The following is a 22,019-nucleotide window of genomic DNA, read 5'->3' on the forward strand; positions in this document are numbered from 1 at the left end:
TCAATGCATATAATACTTTATATACAAGTTTAAATATTGTGGTGTGTGTTGTGAGCCCAAACTTCTGACCCGGGTTTGGAGGGTGTCACAAAAAATACCAATAAAATCATTATATACTGCCACATCAGTCATGACACATCATTTTATAACAAAGTTTTGTACAATTTTTTGTGCCTCCGGAATTACTCAATTAATTTATGTCAATATGTAGAATTTTCTTAATAAAATTCTTCTTCTTCCTCGTCTTCTTCGATATGATGATAATTCATACCAATGTGTCTACCAATTCTCTCGGCCCATTCAAGTCCATCATCAAGCATATAACTTATCATCATCCTCATCCATGCCATATTCACCATCAACATTTATTGCATACAACTTATTCACTATAATTATGGTCCCTCATAAGGAAATCATTTACTACATACCATTAAGATCCTCCATTCAAAAGGGACCATAATTTAGCAGACATTCATCAAACAGTGGTATCCACACATAATTAATTTAGCAGACATTTATCACACATTAATAAATTCAGACTTTAACTTGAACAAGTACCCCAACTATTCACTACTAGCAAACAAACATGAAAGAAAAGAGTAGTGTCCATCTTTTCAACATTATTTTTGTTGTTACAGTAATCATTCATGTCCATTTTTGCTTAAGCTCAAATGGACTTGAAGAAGAAGATAAAGTAGTAATTCAAAGATCAGATTTTCCTCATGGGTTTCTTTTTGGAACTGCCACTTCCGCTTATCAGGCTTGTCTTCTTCATTTTATTTTATTCTATGTTACAAAGGTGCACAACTGTCGATTAACTGTTCGTTAAAATCGTTCCCAAGTGCTGAGTTGTCATTATACTCGCGCCTATAAATAAAAACCACAATAAATATACGTCATTGGATAGCTTTTGGATATTTAGCATTACCAATATAGGAAGTTGTATTGTGGTGTTTAAGCTTATATTTTTTGGTCTGCAGATTGAAGGAGGATATCTTGCAGATGGTAAAGGTCTTAGTAACTGGGATGTCTTCACCCATACACATGGTATGCCAGATCATTTATTTAAATAAATTGATTTTTTGTACTAATATTTATTTTTAAATTGCAAGTATATTTATAATTGAAATGAGTCGAAGTGCAAAATAAAATGTACCAGACTCCCAATGTTTGCGATTGTGCACTTAACTGATATTATTTTTAATTTGTTTATTCTGTGATTTATTAACTTTGTACCAGGTAATGTAGTAAATGGAGAAAATGGAGATATATGTGATGATCATTACCATCGTTATCTGGTACCAGTTATTAACCTGACATTTCATTTGAAAAAAACAAGAGAAATCGCATTTTGTAAAGAAACGCTTACAAAGTTCTGTGACATCTGTAATAACTGTAGGAAGACATCCAGATTTTGCATTCTCTTGGGGTAAATGCATACAGATTCTCGATATCTTGGTCTAGAGTTCTACCTAGTACGTGCTCTAGAATCTCTTAGTTAATTAGCTCCCTTTATTGCATTTTAATATTAATGGTGTTAATATTAATGGTGCTAAAATGATCGCACAAAAATCATATGTTTCAAATGTATCACCTTCAGGGGGAAGATTTGGAGAAGTGAATCTGGCTGGGATCAAGTTTTATAATGAAATTATTGATAACCTCTTACTGAAAGGTGCCTTTACCTCATCCACAACTTACACAATTGCAAAATTAAATAGGTGATAAGATTCTTTTACTGCTTGATTTTAATATGTATGATGTAGCGATCGAGCCATTTGTAATAATTAGTCATCACGAACATCCTCAAGAACTCCAGGACCAGTATGGCGCCTGGATGAGTCCTCAAATAAAGTAAGCTTATTCTTGACATTACAAAAATTATTCCAGTTTGAAAGATAGAGATTTATACAGAATTGGAATTTGTAAATAATAGAATGTGCTATATCGCAGAGAGGATTTTGCTCATTTTGCAGAAATTTGTTTCAAAAGTTTTGGTGATCGGGTAAAGCATTGGATGACAATCAATGAACCGGACTTATTCATACTGAATGCCTATATAAAAGACATTTATCCTCCGCGTCACTGTTCACCCCCTTTTGGCAACTGCTCTGTTGGAAATTCAGATGTGGAGCCTCTTATTGCAATGCACAACATGGTACTCTGCCATGCCAGGGCTGCCAAACTATACCATGAGCATTTTCAGGTGTCCTTATAATCTAAATCTACAGTGTTGTGTAATTGTGTATTCATGATTCCTACAGAAAAATCTATGTATTTCTCTGTTGAGAAATTCAAAGTATATTGATGCAGGCGCAACAAGGTGGTTCTATTGGGATTGTCATTAGTGGAACCTATTACAAGTCAATGACGGATAAAAAGATTGATATAGATGCTGCAAGTAGGGCCTTAGCATTCACTGTTGGTTGGTAAGTCTCGGATTTGAAATGTAAATTATTAGAATGTTAATATATATCTGTAGGCCTAAATACCTAATTCATTTATTTTTGCTCCTGACAAGAGTAATCTTTGTTCAATTAGGGTTCTGGATCCCCTTGTATTTGGTGATTATCCGGCAGAAATGCGCCAATACCTTGGGAGTGAACTACCTCAGTTTTCCTTCGAGGAGATTGAGTATGTAAAGGGCAGTATTGACTTTATCGGGCTTAACCATTATACAACTTCCTACTCTGAGGATTGCATCTATTCTAATTGTACAGAAGGGGCTGATCACGCAATCGTAGGATATCAACAGAAAAGAGCAGATCGAGATGGCAGCCTAATAGGAGAACCGGTATGTTTACAGAAAAATTAGTCAGTGCATTTAAAAATCTATATGAATAGACATTGCAATTTAAGTGCAGCCAGAGATTTAATATGAAGTATAATAGACACATACACACTAACACATTGTAGGTTCAGTAAGGTCAATTTGAAGTACTTTTCTTTTGTATGCTTACATTTTCTATTTGGTTCTTCAAAAGACTGGAATTGATGGAATAAGTGTGGTACCAAGAGGCATGGAGAAGATTGTCAACTATGTTAAGGAAAGATATAATAACCTACCTATGTATATCACTGAAAATGGTGAGTTTTTTTTTAATGTATGTTCATCACTTATATATTTTGTTCATATCATTATGACAAATGAATATTACTGAACCGATCTTACTGAGCAGGGCAGTAAGATTTCTAGTTACACTGATAGACCAGTTGCACCTAATGAATTATATTTAATTTAAACTGAATGTCAAATTTTACTGAAAATCTCTGGAGGACTCTATTGGACCTTATGTATTCTTAATTGTCGTCCCTTTTGTTTTTTGACTTGTTTGATATGTCTTGATTATGCGAACTATGCTTTACAAATGCCATGCTTCCTACAGACACTTATATTCAAATTCTAAGGGATGATTATGTGGACTCCTTATAGCATTTCATGCAAACTTGCCAAAAATCTAAGATCTTAAACTGAGGATTGTTTTCTTAGGATTTCTAAACTTATCAACTAGAAAAAATATGATGTGTATCTACATGTGAAAGACTGAGATTTTTAAAATTACTCCTGCAGGTTATTCCGCACCACCGGGAGATGATGTCCTAGTAAAAGACATACTAAACGACACAAAGCGCATTGAATTTCACAAAGCATACCTTGCTTCTTTGGCCCGAGCAATTAGGTGATTATATATAATACTTTAGATTCTATTCCAATTTCCTTGTGTCTTGAAACATATGCTCTTTTTTTATTCTGTAATAATAGGAATGGCGCTGATGTGCGGGGGTATTTTGCATGGGCATTATTGGATGATTTTGAATGGGAATATGGATATGATGTGAGATTCGGATTGTACTATGTGGATCCACACACACTTGATCGTATCCCTAAGCTTTCTGCCATGTGGTATAACAGTTTCTTGACTGAGAATGAAAGCTTCAGCAGGAAAGAAGAAGCATATCAAGATCTATCGCAAGACAAATTCACTTTAGCCAGTGGATCATTAGCAATGAAAGCAGAAATATAATCATATAGCAGCAGAAGTACAAAATTTAGTGTGGTAGATGTGTACTGATAGGTAGAGGTACATATCGTCTACTTTGAACCTAAAATTGCAGTGGTTTTATATGTTTTTTGAAGAATGTGTTTCATTTGTAAAGTTGTAAAACCTTGGTGCTTATATATACAGGCCAGTGATGTCTTATATTCCTCGACAACTAGCTGTAATATATCAAACAAATTATCAGCTGTCCGGAAAGCCTAATAATAGATTAAACAAGATATATGTAAAACTTTAGACAAGTTGTTGTGTTGCAAGGAGCATCAAGAGAAATTTAGACAAGTTATAAAGTAAAACAGAGCTGGATATTAATGGATACTGCCCTCAGCCACTGCTCTGCTGCAACATGAGTAAGTCTCACTAACTCATTTTCTCACAGTATATATGACAAGTACAACCTAAAAACCAGCCAAATTTAGATATTACTCCCCTAAGTCCCTTTCAATTGTTTACATTTCTGACGAAGTGTCCGACACGCATTTTAAGGTGCGTAAAAAGTATAGTTATGTAACTTATTTTTACAATTTTCTTTTTCTGAATAAAAGTTGAAGGTTTTAATTTTTAGTCAGAAAAATAAAATTATAAAAAAAATTTACAAAACTATATTTTATATGCACTTTAAAATTCGTATCAAACACCCTCTAAAAAATGTAAACAATTGAAAGGGACGGAGGGATTACTAAAAAGCAAGATTTTGAACACATAACAAAGATGGGGCCTGAGGTAGTAGTATATGGGAGTTTCTGAAAACTTCATGTGCATCGTGCTTATCATGTTGAATTTAATAGTGATAGTTGGTATATTTTGACTAGTATTATATTCATAAAATTTGATTCACAACAAATTTATAAAATTATGTAGTATATGATATGTGATATTTTAATTGAATTGATGATTTGAATACGGAAACAGAGACACATTTCAATCAATGCATATTAAGTATTTATTATGTAAAAAAGTTTATATTTAGTTTTATGAATCTAGCATTATTTGTATATTTAGATCTTATTATATCTATAGATTGGTTTTTAAAATTTGTTTAAGTTCCATTTTGTTATTATTGTAGTTTACAAAAGAAATTGCATTAAAGAAACACGTGGGAGTATAATAATAGTAACAATAATTTTGGCATCTTAAACACCTACTTTTGGTTCTCTCAACTTGATCCAATGACTGAGATGGGTAGCTTCACCCAGTACCATGTGGAGAAGATCTGTGGCATATTTGCAAGATAAAAGAGTACTGCAATATGTATCAACAAATCATAATTTTTTGGGAATTTGTGATGCGCTTGTTGTTTATTCAAGTTGATTGTACTTTAATTTATTTCGGATGCTGAATCGGGACTTGACCCGATTTTCGAAAAATGCTCAAGATTTGACCAGATTATTACATATAATATCAGAATTGATTCTCAAAAGTTTGATGCGTCAAGTTGCCGGAGACGGGGACACAAAAATTGGTGGTACTATCCTACAATGACAAGAGGTCATGAGATGGGACACGAAACCAGTCAATATTTTTCCATAATGGTCAGAGAGAAACAATCCGGATCTATGGATTGTCTGTTCGGGCCTGACAAGGACGCTGGAGTTTAAGTGGGGCCCGGTGACGTCGGGAGTTTAAGTGGTGAAGTTTGTAACATCCAATCCCACGTCGAGAAGATTCGAGACTTCTGTTCAGTTTATAACACAAGGATGTGCACAACAAATCATGATCTTTTGGGGGTTTGTGGTGGTTTTATTGTTTACTTAAGTTGATTGCACCTGAGACAATAGGTTTCGGCTTATTTCAGACTCGAAATTGAGACTTAACTCGATTTGGTTGCACCTGAGACAGTAGGATTCAGATTATTTCAGACTCGGAATCGGGACTTAACTCTATTTTTAAAAAAAGTTCGGGATTTGATCGGGATTATCACAACCATTAGCTTTAAGATCATGTTTATTGGAGTTTGATTCCACTCAATAAAAAATTGTTAAAACTAAATAACTTTTATAGATATATGAACTTACTAACAAAATAGTTTCTCTCACGTTGTACAAAGTTGTCCCTGCATTGTTTTTTTTGTTGTCCCTTTATTGTTTAAAGGGTTTGTCTAGTATGTGTTTAAGGACATATGTTAAATCATAAAATTTATAATTTTGATATATTTTAATTGATATAGTTGTTGATAATGGAAAAAAAGCCCCAAATGTCACTATTTGGGGTCAAATAACCCTCAATGTCACTTTCTAAATAATTAGTTCCAAATGTCACTCCAAAACGGAGTTTCGGTTGAAGTTTATATTTTTAATGAAAAACGCAATTTCGTATTCTGTTTGATTTTTTTTTCAAAAATTAAATTGAAAACGCAACTTCAATTCGTGTTTATGGGGGCAAAACGCAATCTCAGGATGAGTTTTTCATATTAACTCATTTTGGATATGCGTTTTGGTTTTTATTTTTTTTCGCATCCTGAGAAAAACTCGGTTAGAAACTGCATTTTTACGTAAAAATCGATTTGAAACGCCGTTTTTATATCCATAAACTCAAGACGAGACTGCGCTTTTGACCGAAACAATTTCTGAAATTGCGTTTTCATCATAAACACAGTTTGAAACCGCGTTTTTACACAAAACACGAAACGAAATTGCGTTTCCTTTTATTTTAAAAAAAAATTGTTATAGAAAAACTCAGCACGAGACTACGTTTTTCGTTTATTTTGAAAAACTTCATCTGAAACGCTGTTTTGAATTAATATTTGGGGCCAACAATTCAAAAAGTGACATGATCATTTGACTCAAAAAAATGACATTGAGGATCATTTGACTCAAAAAAGTGACATTTGGGGAATGCATAGATGTCCCCGTTATAAAAAATTACAAAACAATTAAAGTAAACTAAATTTATAAAAATTTATGATTAGCATATGCCCATGACCACGTCACATAAAAATAGTTGTTTTAAAAAAGGCTAGTGCTCGGTGCCAAATTTATTTTTCAAAATCATTTAACATGACAAATGACCAATTTTAATTGGTCCCTGCTTTGCACACGGAAGGGGGCTAGTCTCAAATACTTGTTTTCAAGAACAAGACACTCTCTCTCAAGTCTCAGCTGTAATTTGATTGAAAAAAGAGTCCAGAGGAAACAGTGAGCCAGAAGACTTTTACCAAACTTAATCCTAAAAGAATCCAAAAAGATTTTTACCAAACATAACCTGACAAACATGAAAGTAAAGAGTCTCCATCTTCTTCTTATTATTATCTTGCATGCCCATCTTTGCTTAAGCTTCAATGGAGTTGTTGAAGAAGAGGAAGGAATTAAACGATCAGATTTTCCACCTGGTTTTCTTTTTGGAACTGCCACTTCCTCTTATCAGGCTAGCCTTCTTCTTTGACTTTCTCTCCTTTTTTAGTTTTTTAAATATGGCGTTCTATGAATAACACATTTTATGATTAGAATAGTAAACTGTAGAAACAGTATATGAGAAATGTGCATTCCTATGTATTTTTAAACAATTGTTCTCACGTTAAAATATGTTCTCAGCCGAATCACTCCATATATACGGAGTCAGAACCAAGAAAAAATGTTAGTTTTCGAAAGTCAATCAGAGCTTAATCTACAGTTTTTTTTAACTTCAAAACAAGGTTTGGCAAAATAAAACTACTGATTCAGCTGGGCCTGTAGCCTAGGCTAGCCCTCTCTTGTTCCGCCAACAATAAGTTGTATCGTATTTTAATCTGCAGATTGAAGGAGGATATCTTGCAGATGGAAAAGGTCTCAGTAACTGGGATGCTTTCACCCATACAGCTGGTATGCTAACTCTTTTTTTAGAGAAATTCAATATTCAATATCAGACGACTTTGCGAGTCAATTAAACAATTAAGCTATTGTAACTTATATTTCTAGTTTATAAGGAAGAAAAGAAGTTTAAATTTGAAATGGAGTAAGTACTCTCACTGAAGTGATATTAATTGTTTAAAAACCGTAGAAAAATTGTTTTGTGTTTACTTTATGATTTTTTAACTTTGCACCAGGTAACATATTAAATGGAGAAAATGGAGATATATGTGATGATCATTACCATCGGTTTCTGGTACTAGTTATTAACTTTACACTTTATCCTGGCGAAGAAAAGAAATTGCAGTTTGCGAAGAATCTTTAACAAAATTCTATGACTCATGTAATGATTGTAGGAAGACATCCAAATTTTGGATTATCTTGGGGTAAATGCATACAGATTCTCAATATCTTGGTCCAGAGTTCTACCTAGTACGTGTTCTAGAATCTCTTAGTTAATCTGCTTGCCTTATTGCATTTAAATTGTATCAATGGTGCTCATATAAGATCACATAAAATAGATATTTTTTTTAAATATATCGCCTTCAGAGGGAAGATTTGGAGAAGTCAATTTAGCTGGAATCAAGTTCTACAACAAAATTATTGATAACCTATTACTGAAAGGTAAATTCAAGATCCTCATCAACAACTTTCACAATTGTGAGTAATTATGTTAGGGATAGTAATTCTTTGAATGCTTGATTTTAACATATATGATGTAGAGATCGAGCCATTTGTAACGCTTAGTCATCATGATCATCCTCAAGAACTTCAAGATCAGTATGGTGCCTGGCTGAGTCCTCAAATACAGTAAGCTGAATCTGCACAGTACATGGAATAATTTCATTTATAAAGGAAAGAGAATCCTACAAAACTTGAAATTCTAATTAATAATAAAAGTATATATGCTATGTTGCAGAGAGGATTTTGCTCATTTTGCAGAAATTTGTTTCAAAAGTTTTGGTGATCGGGTAAAATATTGGATGACAATCAATGAACCGGACTTATTCATAGTACAGGCCTACATATTAGGCGTTTATCCACCACGTCATTGTTCACCTCCTTTTGGTAACTGCTCTGTTGGAAATTCAGATGTGGAGCCTCTTATTGCGATGCACAACATGGTACTCTGCCATTCCAAGGCTGCCAAACTATACCATGATCATTTTCAGGTGTTCTTAGAATCTAAATCTACAGTGTTGTGGGATTGTATATATATAATTGCCAAAGACAAAGCTGTGTAATTCTTTTATGAAAAATTCAAATTATGTTGTTGCAGGCCGAACAAGGTGGTTCTATAGGGATTGTTGTTAGCGGAACGAATTATGAACCAATGACAGACACAAAGATCGATAATGATGCTGCAAATAGGGCCTTAGCATTCTCTGTTGGTTGGTAAGTCTCTGATTTGAAATTAAATTATTAGAAAGCTTAATATAAATCTGCTTTTAAATGAGGACACGTTTATGATCTGTTGACTAGACATAAATACCTAAAAACACATTAATTTTTGCTCCTGACATGGGTAATCTTTATTCAATCAGGGTTCTGGATCCCTTAGTATTTGGTGACTATCCTGCAGAAATGCGTAGATATCTTGGGAGTGAACTGCCTCAATTTTCCAAAGAGGAGATTGATTATGTAAAAGGCAGTGTTGACTTCATTGGTCTTAACCACTACACAACTCATTACTCTGTGGATTGCATCTATTCTAATTGCACAGAAGGGGCTGACCACGCGATTAAAGGATATCAACAACAGAAAAATGAACAAGATGGCATCCGAATAGGAGAACCGGTATGTGTGGGTGACTCGTAGACAGAAAAACTGAGTAGTGCATTCAAAATTTTATATGAATACACATATTGTAATTTAAGTGCAGTCAGTGATTTCATTAGGAGTTCAAGATTTAAGTCAAATGACCTCAGTCTTACAATGCTGGCTACACCCATGTGTGTGTTACATGCATACTTGTTTCCGTCAACGCTATGTCTGTTTACTTTTTGTTGTAGTCTATAGGTCTCTTTTGTTTGCTTAACATTTTTTCTTTTGGTGCTTTAAAAGACTGGAATTGATGGAATTAGTGTGGTACCAAGAGGCATGGAGGAGATTGTCGACTATGTTAAGGAAAGATATAATAACATACCTATGTTTATAACTGAAAACGGTGAGTTTTTTTCATGCTTTCTGTACTCTCATCACTTACGACTTGTGTTCCTGTTGTTTTGACAAATGGATTTTACAGAACTGGACTTTCTGAAACACAAATTTTTCTACACACACTGACAGACTAGTTGCACCTAATTTTCATGTAAATTTTATACTGAATTGCAAATTTAATAGAATAGCTCTGTTAGAATCAGATGGAGCATATTAATTCCTAATTATCGTCCCTTTTGTTGTTTGAACTGCTTCATGAATGCCTTAGTTCCTACAGAAATTAAATGTCGAGGGACATTTATGCGGGACTCCCTAAAGGATATCATGCAGGCCAATTATCCAAGATTATAAACTGAAGATTGTTTCTTACTATTTTGTGGCATGTCACGAAAATATATGATGCAGATGATGGACTGAATTCTGTAAATGACTACTGCAGGTTATTCTGCACCACATGGGGAAGATGTTACAGTAAAAGACATTCTAAATGACACAAAGCGGATTGAATTTCACAAAGCATACCTTGCTTCTTTGGCACGAGCGATTAGGTGATTACATTACTTTAGATTGTATTCCAACTTCCTCTGTTTGAATCATAGTCCTTGTATTCGCCTCTAAAGAAAACATCTTTACCTGTTCTTTAAACAAAAGACTCCAGCTATTCTACACAATAGCAAGATCTAATGCAAATCAGTAGGTATGAAACTACTATAGGGAAATTTTCTGTTCAACAACATTTTAATTTAATTTCTTGATTTTGTTCAGGAATGGCGCTGATGTGCGTGGATATTTTGCATGGACATTGTTGGATGATTTTGAATGGGTATTTGGATATGATGTGAGATTCGGATTGTACTATGTGGATCTGCACACACTTGATCGTGTCCCCAAGCTTTCTGCCATGTGGTATAACAGTTTCTTGACTAAAAATGATAGCTTCAGTAGGAAAGAAGAAGCATATTGAGATTTATTGCAAGATAAATACACTATAGCTCATGAATCATTGAGAAAGAAAGCAGAATTATAATCATCTTGTAGCATGGCTACGAAATTACTGTTTTACATGAGTACATGCAAGTAGAGGTATATATTGTCTACTTGTACCAGAAATCGCAGTAATTCTGTTGTTTACTAAAAAGAATGTATTTCATTTGCAGAGATGTAAAACCTTGGCGTTTTATACAATTCATTGATGTCTTATTTTCCTCTACTACCGGCCGTCAAGAACAAAAAGAGAAATTTATGTTACGAGTTAATGTTGCAGTAATATGATGTATATACATTTGATATTCCTAGAACTCTATTGGAGTTACTCTTAGAACTCATAATTATAAAAATCTTGAGTTTGAACTTCTAATATTAAAAAAAATTCCAAATATTTATTTGAAATTGAAACAAAAAGTTGAACACGACCGCAAAAGAGAGACTGTCTTGCCATTTTCGGAGATCGGGGGATCTCAAGCACCCTATAGTCCCTCTAGTTCCGATACTATTTATGGAACAGACCAGTGGTTGGGGCTGTGTACAACTTCCATAATGCCCATATATTGTTAAGCAGACTTAACTCTATGTTAGTATAATTTTTTCGCTTTGGATCGAGTCTGTAAGAATTTATTTTCGAGCACATCTAAAAAATCATGTACTAATAAAGTTATTTTAATGATTGTATACTAGCACTCTACCCCTCCCTCGTGCGACAATAAATTCTTACAGACTCGATCCAAAGCGAAAAAATTATACTAACATAGAGTTAAGTCTGCTTAACAATATATGGGCATTATGGAAGTTGTACACAGCCCCAACCACTGGTCTGTTCCATAAATAGTATCGGAACTAGAGGGACTATAGGGTGCTTGAGATCCCCCGATCTCCGAAAATGGCAAGACAGTCTCTCTTTTACGGTCGTGTTCAACTTTTTGTTTCAATTTCAAATAAATATTTGGAATTTTTTTTAATATTAGAAGTTCAAACTCAAGATTTTTATAATTATGAGTTCTAAGAGAAACTCCAATAGAGTTCTAGGAATATCAAATGTATATACATCATATTACTGCAACATTGCTGAAATCAAATAAAGAAGGTACAACAATTCATGCCAGGCTAGTTAAGTCAGTCGTGTGCTGCTACTTTACAAAATAAATATGAATCAATAAAAAGAAAAAACAAATTGAATTGCACACATATATTGTTACAAAGTGATTTCAACTTATCCTAAATCCATATTTTCCAACTAGAAGTGATTTGCTTAAATCAAGCTCACAATCTTTCTTCATCCTCAGCTTCCATCAACCTCTCCAGTACGATATCCGCATCATCTTTAACCCATTGAGAATGTTGATCGCCATATTCTATTGAGCTCAAAAAAATGGAATCAAATTCTTTTCAAGAAAATGATTTATTGCATCCGGCACAACCCGCCCACCAGCCTGCGATTTTTGGTAGCCTGTGCAAATTGGTGAATAGACAAAAATAAAATTTATATATGTAAATGACAGTAGCAATTTCATACAATATAGCTGAATACTTCTGCATAAATAATATATATACAAGATGAGTCTTGATTTAACTAATATCTTTTTTAATTTATGAAATATGATGAAGCACACTTAAATGACTTCAATTTCATCTCCAGCTCTATCATTGGTGATGCGATAGTCGGAACATTTTCTTCATTGTTTACTTCATAAAATTGAAAGATTTCAATTTTTGGCCAATTTTTCTGAAAATAGGTCATATCGACTTAATTGATAGAAATTTGTTTTTTAATTTCATGTACCCGAAAATATAAAGGTAAGATGGTGTAGTAGTTCATTTTTTTGACAAATTATATTAAAAAGGAAAATCGTTGAGCAAAATTTCGGTGTCAAGATCTAAAATCAGATTCTCAAAAAAGATCAATAATAGTTTATGAACAAAAGAAAAATTAAGAGATCGAGAAAATCAGGACTAGGAAAGTAGAGTTTGAGGGGGGGAAATAAAGCATGATAAACACAAGGGCTTCACCAGGACATGACGACTAAGTTTTCAATCTTAGTTCCACAACGCGAACTTTCTAATCCAAGATTGGTTATTTTAACTAGAAATTTAAGAGAGTACACAAATGAGAATAGAGAAACTAAAGTAAGAGAGTAAATTTATATAGATATGAAGGATAGCAACATATTTGTGATTGCAACGCTTGACTTTCATAGTTACAAATATTTTCATCAAAGGAACATTTTAGACACTAAATTGTTATTGAAAAGTACAAAATGCTAACGCATGGATACTTCTTGAATGTTCTTCTTTTTTTCCTTTTTTAGGTAATTCCCGAAGGTTCTTGATTCTTCTTATAGTTGATAATAATGAACACATTTGTGGAAAAAATAAAAAAAAATTCACCCTCTGACGACGTCGTTAGCTGATAAAAAAATCTCACAAATATGTGTTATTAAAAAATTTTCCCCTTATCATCGCGTTAGTATGCCGACTACTCTATTATCTAATTAATTCTACTTTTTATCGATCATGTTACATTACAATATAGATTTTTAAATGAGATTTTTTAAAATTTAAGCTGACAGAGACCGAATATAGTAATCAAACTTAAAGTCAGGTTTGAGTTCCTATTTAATTTACTTAATCTATTTGGTGATAGGCAGGGGGAGGGGGGATTCTAATTTCTATACAACAACACAAATACAGCTTTCTTTGCGCCGCGTAAGGTGGGCTACCGCCGTTTCGGCCTTAATGCGAAAAAAATGGAGGTGTCATTGACTATTTTATTTGTGTATAGTCTTTCCAAATTATAAGTCGTATCGGAATTTAGTAGGAGTTATAAGGCCTTTTGGCGAAGCCAAGTCAATTTCGTTCAACTCTATGTATTCCTCTATCCGTAGAGTACATTGAATGTAAACTCCCAACTAGAGTTGGAATTCAAAATTTCAAACAAAATGTAGCAATTATAGCTTTAAAAACTTGTGAAACTTAAATTATTTTATTAATGAAGAAAGTGAAATAAAATAGCATACATGAGTTTCTAGGAACTTCAGATGTATATACATCATATACTGCAGTATTGCTGGAATCAAATAAAAAAGGTATAACAATTTATTGTCAGGCTAGTTAAGTTAATCTTATGCTGCTACTTTACAAAATGAATATGAATCAATTATAAAAAAAACAAATTGAACTGCACACATATATTATAACAAAGTGATTTCAAACAGTTAACTAATTCAAACAACAACTTTTCCTAAATCTATGTTTTCTGATCAGAAGGGATTTGCTTAAACTGAGCTTGCAACCTTTCTTCATTCTCAGCCTCCATCAATCTCTCCACTATGATATCTGCAACATCTTTAACCCACTAAGAATGTAAATCAGCATGTTCCATTGAGCTCAAGAAATATGCAATCAAATTCTTTTCAAGAAAATGATTTATTGCATCTGGCACGACGGGGTGATCAGCCTGCAAAATAAGATTTTTGGTTGTCAGTGCAAATTGGTGAAAAGGCATAAATAAAATTTATATATGTAAATAATAGTTGCAGTTTCACACAACACAGCTGAATACTTTTGCATAAATAATATATATACAAGATAAGTCTTGATTTAGTCAATACCCTTTTTTTTCACTCTAATTTCATCTTGAGCTCCATCATTGGGGATGTGATAATTGGAGCATCTTCTTCATTGTTTACTTTATAAAATTGAAATATTTTGATTAAACCGTTTTGACCAATTTTTCTGAAAACAAACCATATCGACTTAATTGATGAAAATTTGTTTCTTAATTTCTTGTACCGGAAAAATATAAAGGGAAGATGGTGTAGTAGTGTCATTTTTTTGACAAATTATGTTAAAAAGGAAAATTGTTGGGCAAAAGTTCGGTATCAAGATCTAAAATTAGATTCTGAAAAAAGATCAATAACAGTTTACGAACAAAAGAAAAATTAAGAGATCGAGAAAATCAGGACTAGGAAAGTAGAGTTTGAGGGGAAAAGTAAAGCGTGATAGACATAAGGGCCTCACGAAGACGACCAAGTTTCCAATCTTAGTTTCACAACCTGAACTTTGTAATCCAAGATTGGTTATTTTAACTAAAAATTTAAGAGTACACAAAAGAGACTAGAGATACTAAAGTAAGAGTGTAAATTTGTGTAGAACTCGAGGATGGCAACAAATTTGTTATTGCAACGCTTATATAGCCACAATTTTTCACGAAGGAACATTCTACAGACTAAATAATTATTTTGACAAGTACAAAATGCTAACGTATGGATAACTCTCGAAGGTTCTTAATTCTTCGTATAGAAGATAATGATGAAGATACTTGTGAAAAATATAAAATAAAATTCCCTCACCTTCTAACGACGTCGTTAGATGATAAAAAAAATCCCACAATTATATGTTATTAAAGTTTTTCCCTTATTTTCACAGTAGTATGTCGACTACTCTATTGTCTAATTAATTCTACATTCTATCAGTACGAATTACATAACAATATAAATTATTGAATGAGATTTTTAAAATTTTCAGGTGTTCTTAGAATCTAAATCTACAGTGTTGTGGGATTGTATATTATAATTGCTAAAGACAAAGTTGTGTATTTCTTTTATGAGAAATTCAAATTATGTTGTTGCAGGCCGAACAAGGTGGTTCTATAGGGATTGTTCTTAGCGGAACGAATTATGAACCAATGACAGATACAAAGATTGAAAATGATGCTGCAAATAGGGCATTACCATTCTATGTTGGTTGGTAAGTCTCTGATTTGAAATTAAATTATTAGAAAGCTTAATATAAATCTGCTTTCAAATTAGGACACGTTTATGATCTGTTCACTAGACATAAATACCTAAAAACACATTAATTTCTTCTTTCCTGCATTCTCAATCTTAACCTCATTGATTGGCTACTTGGAAGTTTGATCCATCATGAGCTTCTTCTCAGTTTTAGAATTTGGAGTTGTTTCCATGTATTTTTTTCTCATTATCCTCATCAGCAAGTTCTTGCTTTATCACTAACTCTTCTTCACCGAAATTGACTTCACATGCCTTGAACGAAGGTGAATCAACCTTTCTCAGCATAGCTGGGACATTGTCATTCATAGTTGCTTTTCCTTTGTCACCTTCAATTTTCCTGTTATTGTTCAATACATCATAGTCCAAGCCAATAGTTATGTTAGCACATGGTTTGTTCTTCTCATGGTACTGACCAACTAGATGAGATGCATTTCTAAATGATTTCAGTTTTACCTCATTCTTCTCTAGCTTCTCCCTCAACACAGCTTCTATCTCTGCAACACACTTTAGCTTGTTCTTTAGATATTCATTTTCTTACTTGACAGTTTCAAGCTTAACAAGCTACAGTTCCATATTTTATTTCTCAGTCTCAAACTTCTCATTTACTTTTGACAGCCTACTCACTTCCTCATTTGTGTACTGCGATTCTGTAAATGACTACTGCAGGTTATTCTGCACCACATGGGGAAGATGTTACAGTAAAAGACATTCTAAATGACACAAAGCGGATTGAATTTCACAAAGCATACCTTGCTTCTCTGGCATGAACAATTAGGTGATTACATTACTTTAGGTTGTATTCCAACTTCCTCAGTTTGAATCACGGTCCTTGTTTTCGCCTCTAAAGAAAACATCTTTACTTGTTCTTTAAACAAAAGACTCCAGCTATTCTACACAATAGCAAGATCTAATGAAAATCAGTAGGTATGACACTACTATAGAGAAAATTTCTGTTCAACAACATTTTAATTTAATTTCTTGATTTTGTTCAGGAATGGCGCTGATGTGCATGGATATTTTGCATGGACATTGTTGGATGATTTTGAATGGGTATTTGAATATGATGTGAGATTCGAATTGTACTATGTGGATCCGCACACACTTGATCGTATCCCCAAGCTTTCTGTCATGTGGTATAACAGTTTCTTGACTAAGAATGATAGCTTCAGTAGGAAAGAAGAAGCATATTGAGATATATTGCAAGATAGATACACTACAGCTCGTGAATCATCGGGAAAGAAAGCAAAATTATAATCATCTTGTAGCATGGCTACGAAATTACTGTTTTACATGGTTAATGCAAGTAGAGGTATATATTGTCTACTTTGTACCAGAAATCACAGTAATTCTGTTGTTTACTAAAAAGAATGTATTTCATTTGCAGAGATGTAAAACCTTGGCATTTTATACAATTCATTGATGTCTTATTTTCCTCTACTACTGGCTGTCAAGAACAAAAAGAGAAATTTATGTTAGGAGTTAGTGTCGCACGAGGGAGGGGTAGAGTGCTAGTATACAATTATTAAAATAACTTTATTAGTATATGATTTTTTAGATGTGCTCGAAAATAAATTCTTACGAACTCGATCCAGAGCGAAAAAAATTATACTAACATAGAGTTAAGTCTGCTTAGAAAGCAATATGGGCGCATTATGAAAGTTGTACACAGCCCCGACCACTGGTCTGTTCCACAAATAGTGTCGGAACTAGATGGGCTATAGGGTGCTTGAGATCCCCCAATCTCCGAAAATTGCAAGACAGACTCTCTTTTGCGGTCGTGTTCAACTTTTTGTTTCAATTTTAAATAAATATTTGGATTTTTTTTTAATATTAGAAGTTCGAACTCAAGATTTTTGTAATTATGATTTCTAAGAGCAACTCCAATAGAGTTATAGGAATATCAAATGTATATACACCATATTAATGCAACATTACTGAAATCAAATAAAGAAGGTACAACAATTCATGCCAGGCTAGTTAAGTCAGTCGTATGCTGCTACTTTACAAAATGAATATGAATCAATAAAAAGAAAAAACAAATTGAATTGCACACATATATTGTTACAAAGTGATTTCAACTTATCCTAAATCCATATTTTTTCACTAGAAGTGATTTTCTTAAATCAAGCTCACAATCCTTCTTCATCCTCAGCCTCCATCGACCTGTCCACTACGATATCCACATCATCTTTAACCCATTGAGAATGTTGATCACCATATTCTATTGAGCTCAAGAAAAATGGAATCAAATTCTTTTCAAGAAAATGATTTATTGCATCCGGCACAACCCGCTCACCAGCCTGCAAAATAAGATTTTTGGTAGCCAGTGCGAATTGGTGAATAGACAAGAATAAAATTTATATATGTAAATGACAGTTGCAATTTCATACAACGTAGCTGAATACTTCTGCATAAATAATATATATATACAAGATGAGTCTTGATTTAATTAATATCTTTTTTAATTTATGAATAATGATGAAGCATGCTTAGATGACTTCAATGCGATAGTTGGAACATCTTCTTCATTGTTTACTTCATAAAATTGAAAAAAAATTCAATTTTTGGCCAATTTTTCTGAAAATAGGCCATATCGACTTAATTGATAGAAATTTGTTTTTTAATTTCATGTACTCGAAAATATAAAGGTAAGATGGTGTAGTAGTTCATTTTTTTGACAAATTATATTAAAAAGGAAAATCGTGGGGCAAAATTTCGGTATCAAGATCTAAAATCAAATTCTCAAAAAAGAACAATAATAATTTATGAACAAAAGAAAAATTAAGAGATCGAGAAAATCAGGACTAGGAAAGTAGAGTTTGAGGGGGAAAAATAAAGCGTGATAAACACAATGGCTTCACTAGGATATGACGACTAAGTTTTCAATCTTAGTTCCACAACGTGAACTTTGTAATCCAAGAGCGGTTATTTTAACTAGAAATTTAAGAGAGTACACAAATGAGAATAGAGAAACTAAAGTAAGAGAGTAAATTTCTATAGATATGAAGGATAGCAACATATTTGTGATTGCAACGCTGGACTTTCATAGTTACAAATATTTTCATCAAAGGAACATTTTAGACACTAAATTGTTATTTTGAAAAGTATAAAATGCTAACGCATGGATACTTCTCGAATGTTCTTGTTTTTTTTTCCTTTTTTAGGTGATTCCCGAAGGTTCTTGATTCTTCTTATAGTTGATAATAATGAACATATTTGTGGAAAAAATAAAATTTCTTCACCCTCTAACGACGTCGTTAGCTGATAAAAAAATCTCACAAATATGTGTTATTAAAATTTTTCCCCTTAGCCTCACGTTAGTATGCCGTCTACTCTATTATCTAATTAATTTTACTTTTATCGGTCATGTTACATTATAATATAGATTTTTAAATGAGATTTTTTAAAATTTAAGCTGACAGAGACCGAATATAGGCAGGGGGGATTCTAATTTCTATACAACAACACAAATACAGCTTTCTCTGTGCCGTGTAAGGTGGGCTACCGCCCTTTTGGCCTCAATGGGAAAAAAATGAAGGTGTCATTGACTATATTAGTTGTGTTTAGTCTTTCCCAATTAGAAGTCGTATAGGAATTTAGTAGAAGTTATGAGGCCTTTTGGCGAAGCCAAGTCAATTTCGTTCAACTCTATGTATTCCTCTATCCGTAGAGTACATTGAATGTAAACCCCCAACTAGAGATGGAATTCAAGATTTCAAACAAAATGTAGCAACTACAACTTTAAAAACTGGTGAAACTTGAATTATTTTATTAATGAAGAAAGTGAAATAAAATAGCATACATGAGTTTCTAGGAACTTCAGATGTTTATACATCATATGCTGCAGTATTGCTGGAATCAAATAAAAAAGGTATAACAATTTATTGTCAGGCTAGTTAAGTTAATCTTATGCTGCTACTTTACAAGATGAATATGAATCAATTACAAGAAAAAACAAATTGAACTGCACACATATATTGTAACAAAGTGATTTCAAAAAGTAAACTAATTCAGACAACAACTTTTCCTAAATCTATATTTTCTGATCAGAAGGGATTTGCTTAAACCGAGCTTGCAATCTTTCTTCATTCTCAGCCTCCATCAATCTCTCCACTATGATATCTGCAGCATCTTTAACCCACTGAGAATGTAAATCAACATGTCCCATTGAGCTCAAGAAATATACAATCAAATTCTTTTCAAGAAAATGATTTAATGCATCTGGCACAACGGGGTGATCAGCCTGCAAAATAAGATGTTGTCAGTGCAAATTGGTGAAAAGGCATAAATAAAATTTATATACGTAAATGACAGTTGCAGTTTCACACAATATAGCTGAATACTTTTGCATAAATAATATATATACAAGATAAGTCTTGATTTAGTCAATACCCTTTTAATTTCACTTTAAATCATCTTGAGCTCCATCATTGGGGATGTGATAATTGGAGCATCTTCTTCATTGTTTACTTTATAAAATTGAAATATTTTGATCAATCCGTTTTGACCAATTTTTCTGAAAATAAACCATATCGACTTAATTGATGAAAATTTGTTTCTTAATTTCTTGTACCAGAAAAACATAAAGGGAAGATGGTGTAGTAGTGTCATTTTTTTTGAGAAATTATGTTAAAAAGGAAAATTGTTGGGCAAAATTTCGGTATCAAGATCTAAAATTAGATTCTGAAAAAAGATCAATAACAGTTTACGAGCAAAAGAAAAATTAAGAGATCGAGAAAATCACGAGTAGGAAAGTAGAGTTTGAGGGGGAAAATAAAGTGTGATAGACATAACGACCTCACGAAGACGACGACCAAGTTTCCAATCTTAGTTTCACAACCTGAACTTTATAATCCCAGATTGGTTATTTTAACTAAAAATTTAAGAGTACACAAAAGAGACTAGAGATACTAAAGTAAGAGTGTAAATTTGTGTTGAACTCAAGGATGGCAACAGATTTGTGATTGCAACGCTTATATAGCCACAATTTTTCACGAAGGAACATTCTAGAGACTAAATAATTATTTTGACAAGTACAAAATGCTAACGTATGGATAACTCTCGTAGGTTCTTAATTCTTCGTATAGAAGATAATGATGAAGATACTTGTGAAAAATATAAAATAAAATTCCCTCACCTTCTAACGACGTCGTTAGATGATAAAAAAGATCCCACAAATATATGTTCTTAAAATTTTTCCCTCATTTTCACAGTAGTATGTCGGCTACTCTATTGTATAATTAATTCTACATTCTATCAGTACGGATTACATAACAATATAAATTATTGAATGAGATTTTTAAAAATTTTAGAATCTAAATTTATAGTGTTGTGGGATTGTATATTATAATTGCTAAAGATAAAGCTGTGTATTTATTTTATGAGAAATTCAAATTATGTTTGTTAACTTTAGAGATATAATACGAACGTAAAACATTATTACAATCAACACAGAATTTATAGAATATGTCCGAACTTATATAGAAAAATAATATAAGCTAAATACCGAAAATACCCTAATATATATAATATAATAATAAATATAAATATATATATATATTCTAAGATCCCCCCCTGAAATTCACGATGCTGCAGTAATGAGTATTGAGAGTTTGTGAGACAAGAAACGAAATCGCGAAATAGAGTGAACTTTTGTAAAAATATCAGCACTCTGCAGCGAAGAAGGAACAAAAGGCAATGAGATAGTGACTTGCCGCATATGATGACGACTAAGATGACAATCAATCTCAATATCTTTAGTGCGCTCATGAAATACTGAATTACGTGCAATATGAATTGCACTCTAATTATCACAATATAATGGGGTGGAACTAGGAAGGCTAACACCCAAATCTGCAAGTAAGCGACGTAACCAAACAATTTCATAAGTGCCACGGCATGATAATCAGCTTCTGAAGACGATCTCGAAATAACATCTTGTTTCTTACTCTTCCATGAAATAAGAGAATCACCAAGAAGAATACAAAACCCAGTTATGGATTTACAATCCTGGGGATCACCATCCCAATCAGCATCACTATAAGCACACAACTCTAAAGATGAGTTAGAAGGAAACAAAAGACTCCGAAACTGAGTCCTACGAAGATACCTGAGAATGCGAAGAACTGCAGCCCAATGTACGGTAGTTGGAAAAGTGACAAATTAACTAACTATATGAACATGATGTACAA

At 33.0% G+C, this 22,019-nt stretch overlaps 1 protein-coding gene across 1 annotated transcript; it reads left to right on the forward strand.

The window, feature by feature from the left end:
* Positions 1-494: 494 nt before the first annotated feature.
* Positions 495-15,182, forward strand: LOC141713829 (uncharacterized). Its single transcript, XM_074517399.1, is given in 25 exon segments — positions 495-799; positions 981-1,047; positions 1,240-1,298; positions 1,400-1,475; positions 1,601-1,675; positions 1,767-1,854; positions 1,954-2,206; positions 2,314-2,429; positions 2,542-2,794; positions 2,985-3,087; positions 3,572-3,680; positions 3,764-4,023; positions 7,198-7,421; positions 7,789-7,855; positions 8,080-8,138; positions 8,239-8,314; positions 8,432-8,506; positions 8,605-8,692; positions 8,802-9,054; positions 9,162-9,277; positions 9,427-9,679; positions 9,947-10,049; positions 10,482-10,590; positions 10,808-11,003; positions 14,795-15,182. Coding segments are annotated over 25 exon segments (3,534 nt in total). The 5' UTR covers positions 495-586; the 3' UTR covers positions 15,038-15,182.
* Positions 15,183-22,019: the final 6,837 nt, after the last annotated feature.

Source organism: Apium graveolens, chromosome 3, assembly GCF_009905375.1.
Source record: "Apium graveolens cultivar Ventura chromosome 3, ASM990537v1, whole genome shotgun sequence".
In the NCBI taxonomy this organism is placed as follows: Eukaryota; Viridiplantae; Streptophyta; class Magnoliopsida; order Apiales; family Apiaceae; genus Apium; species Apium graveolens.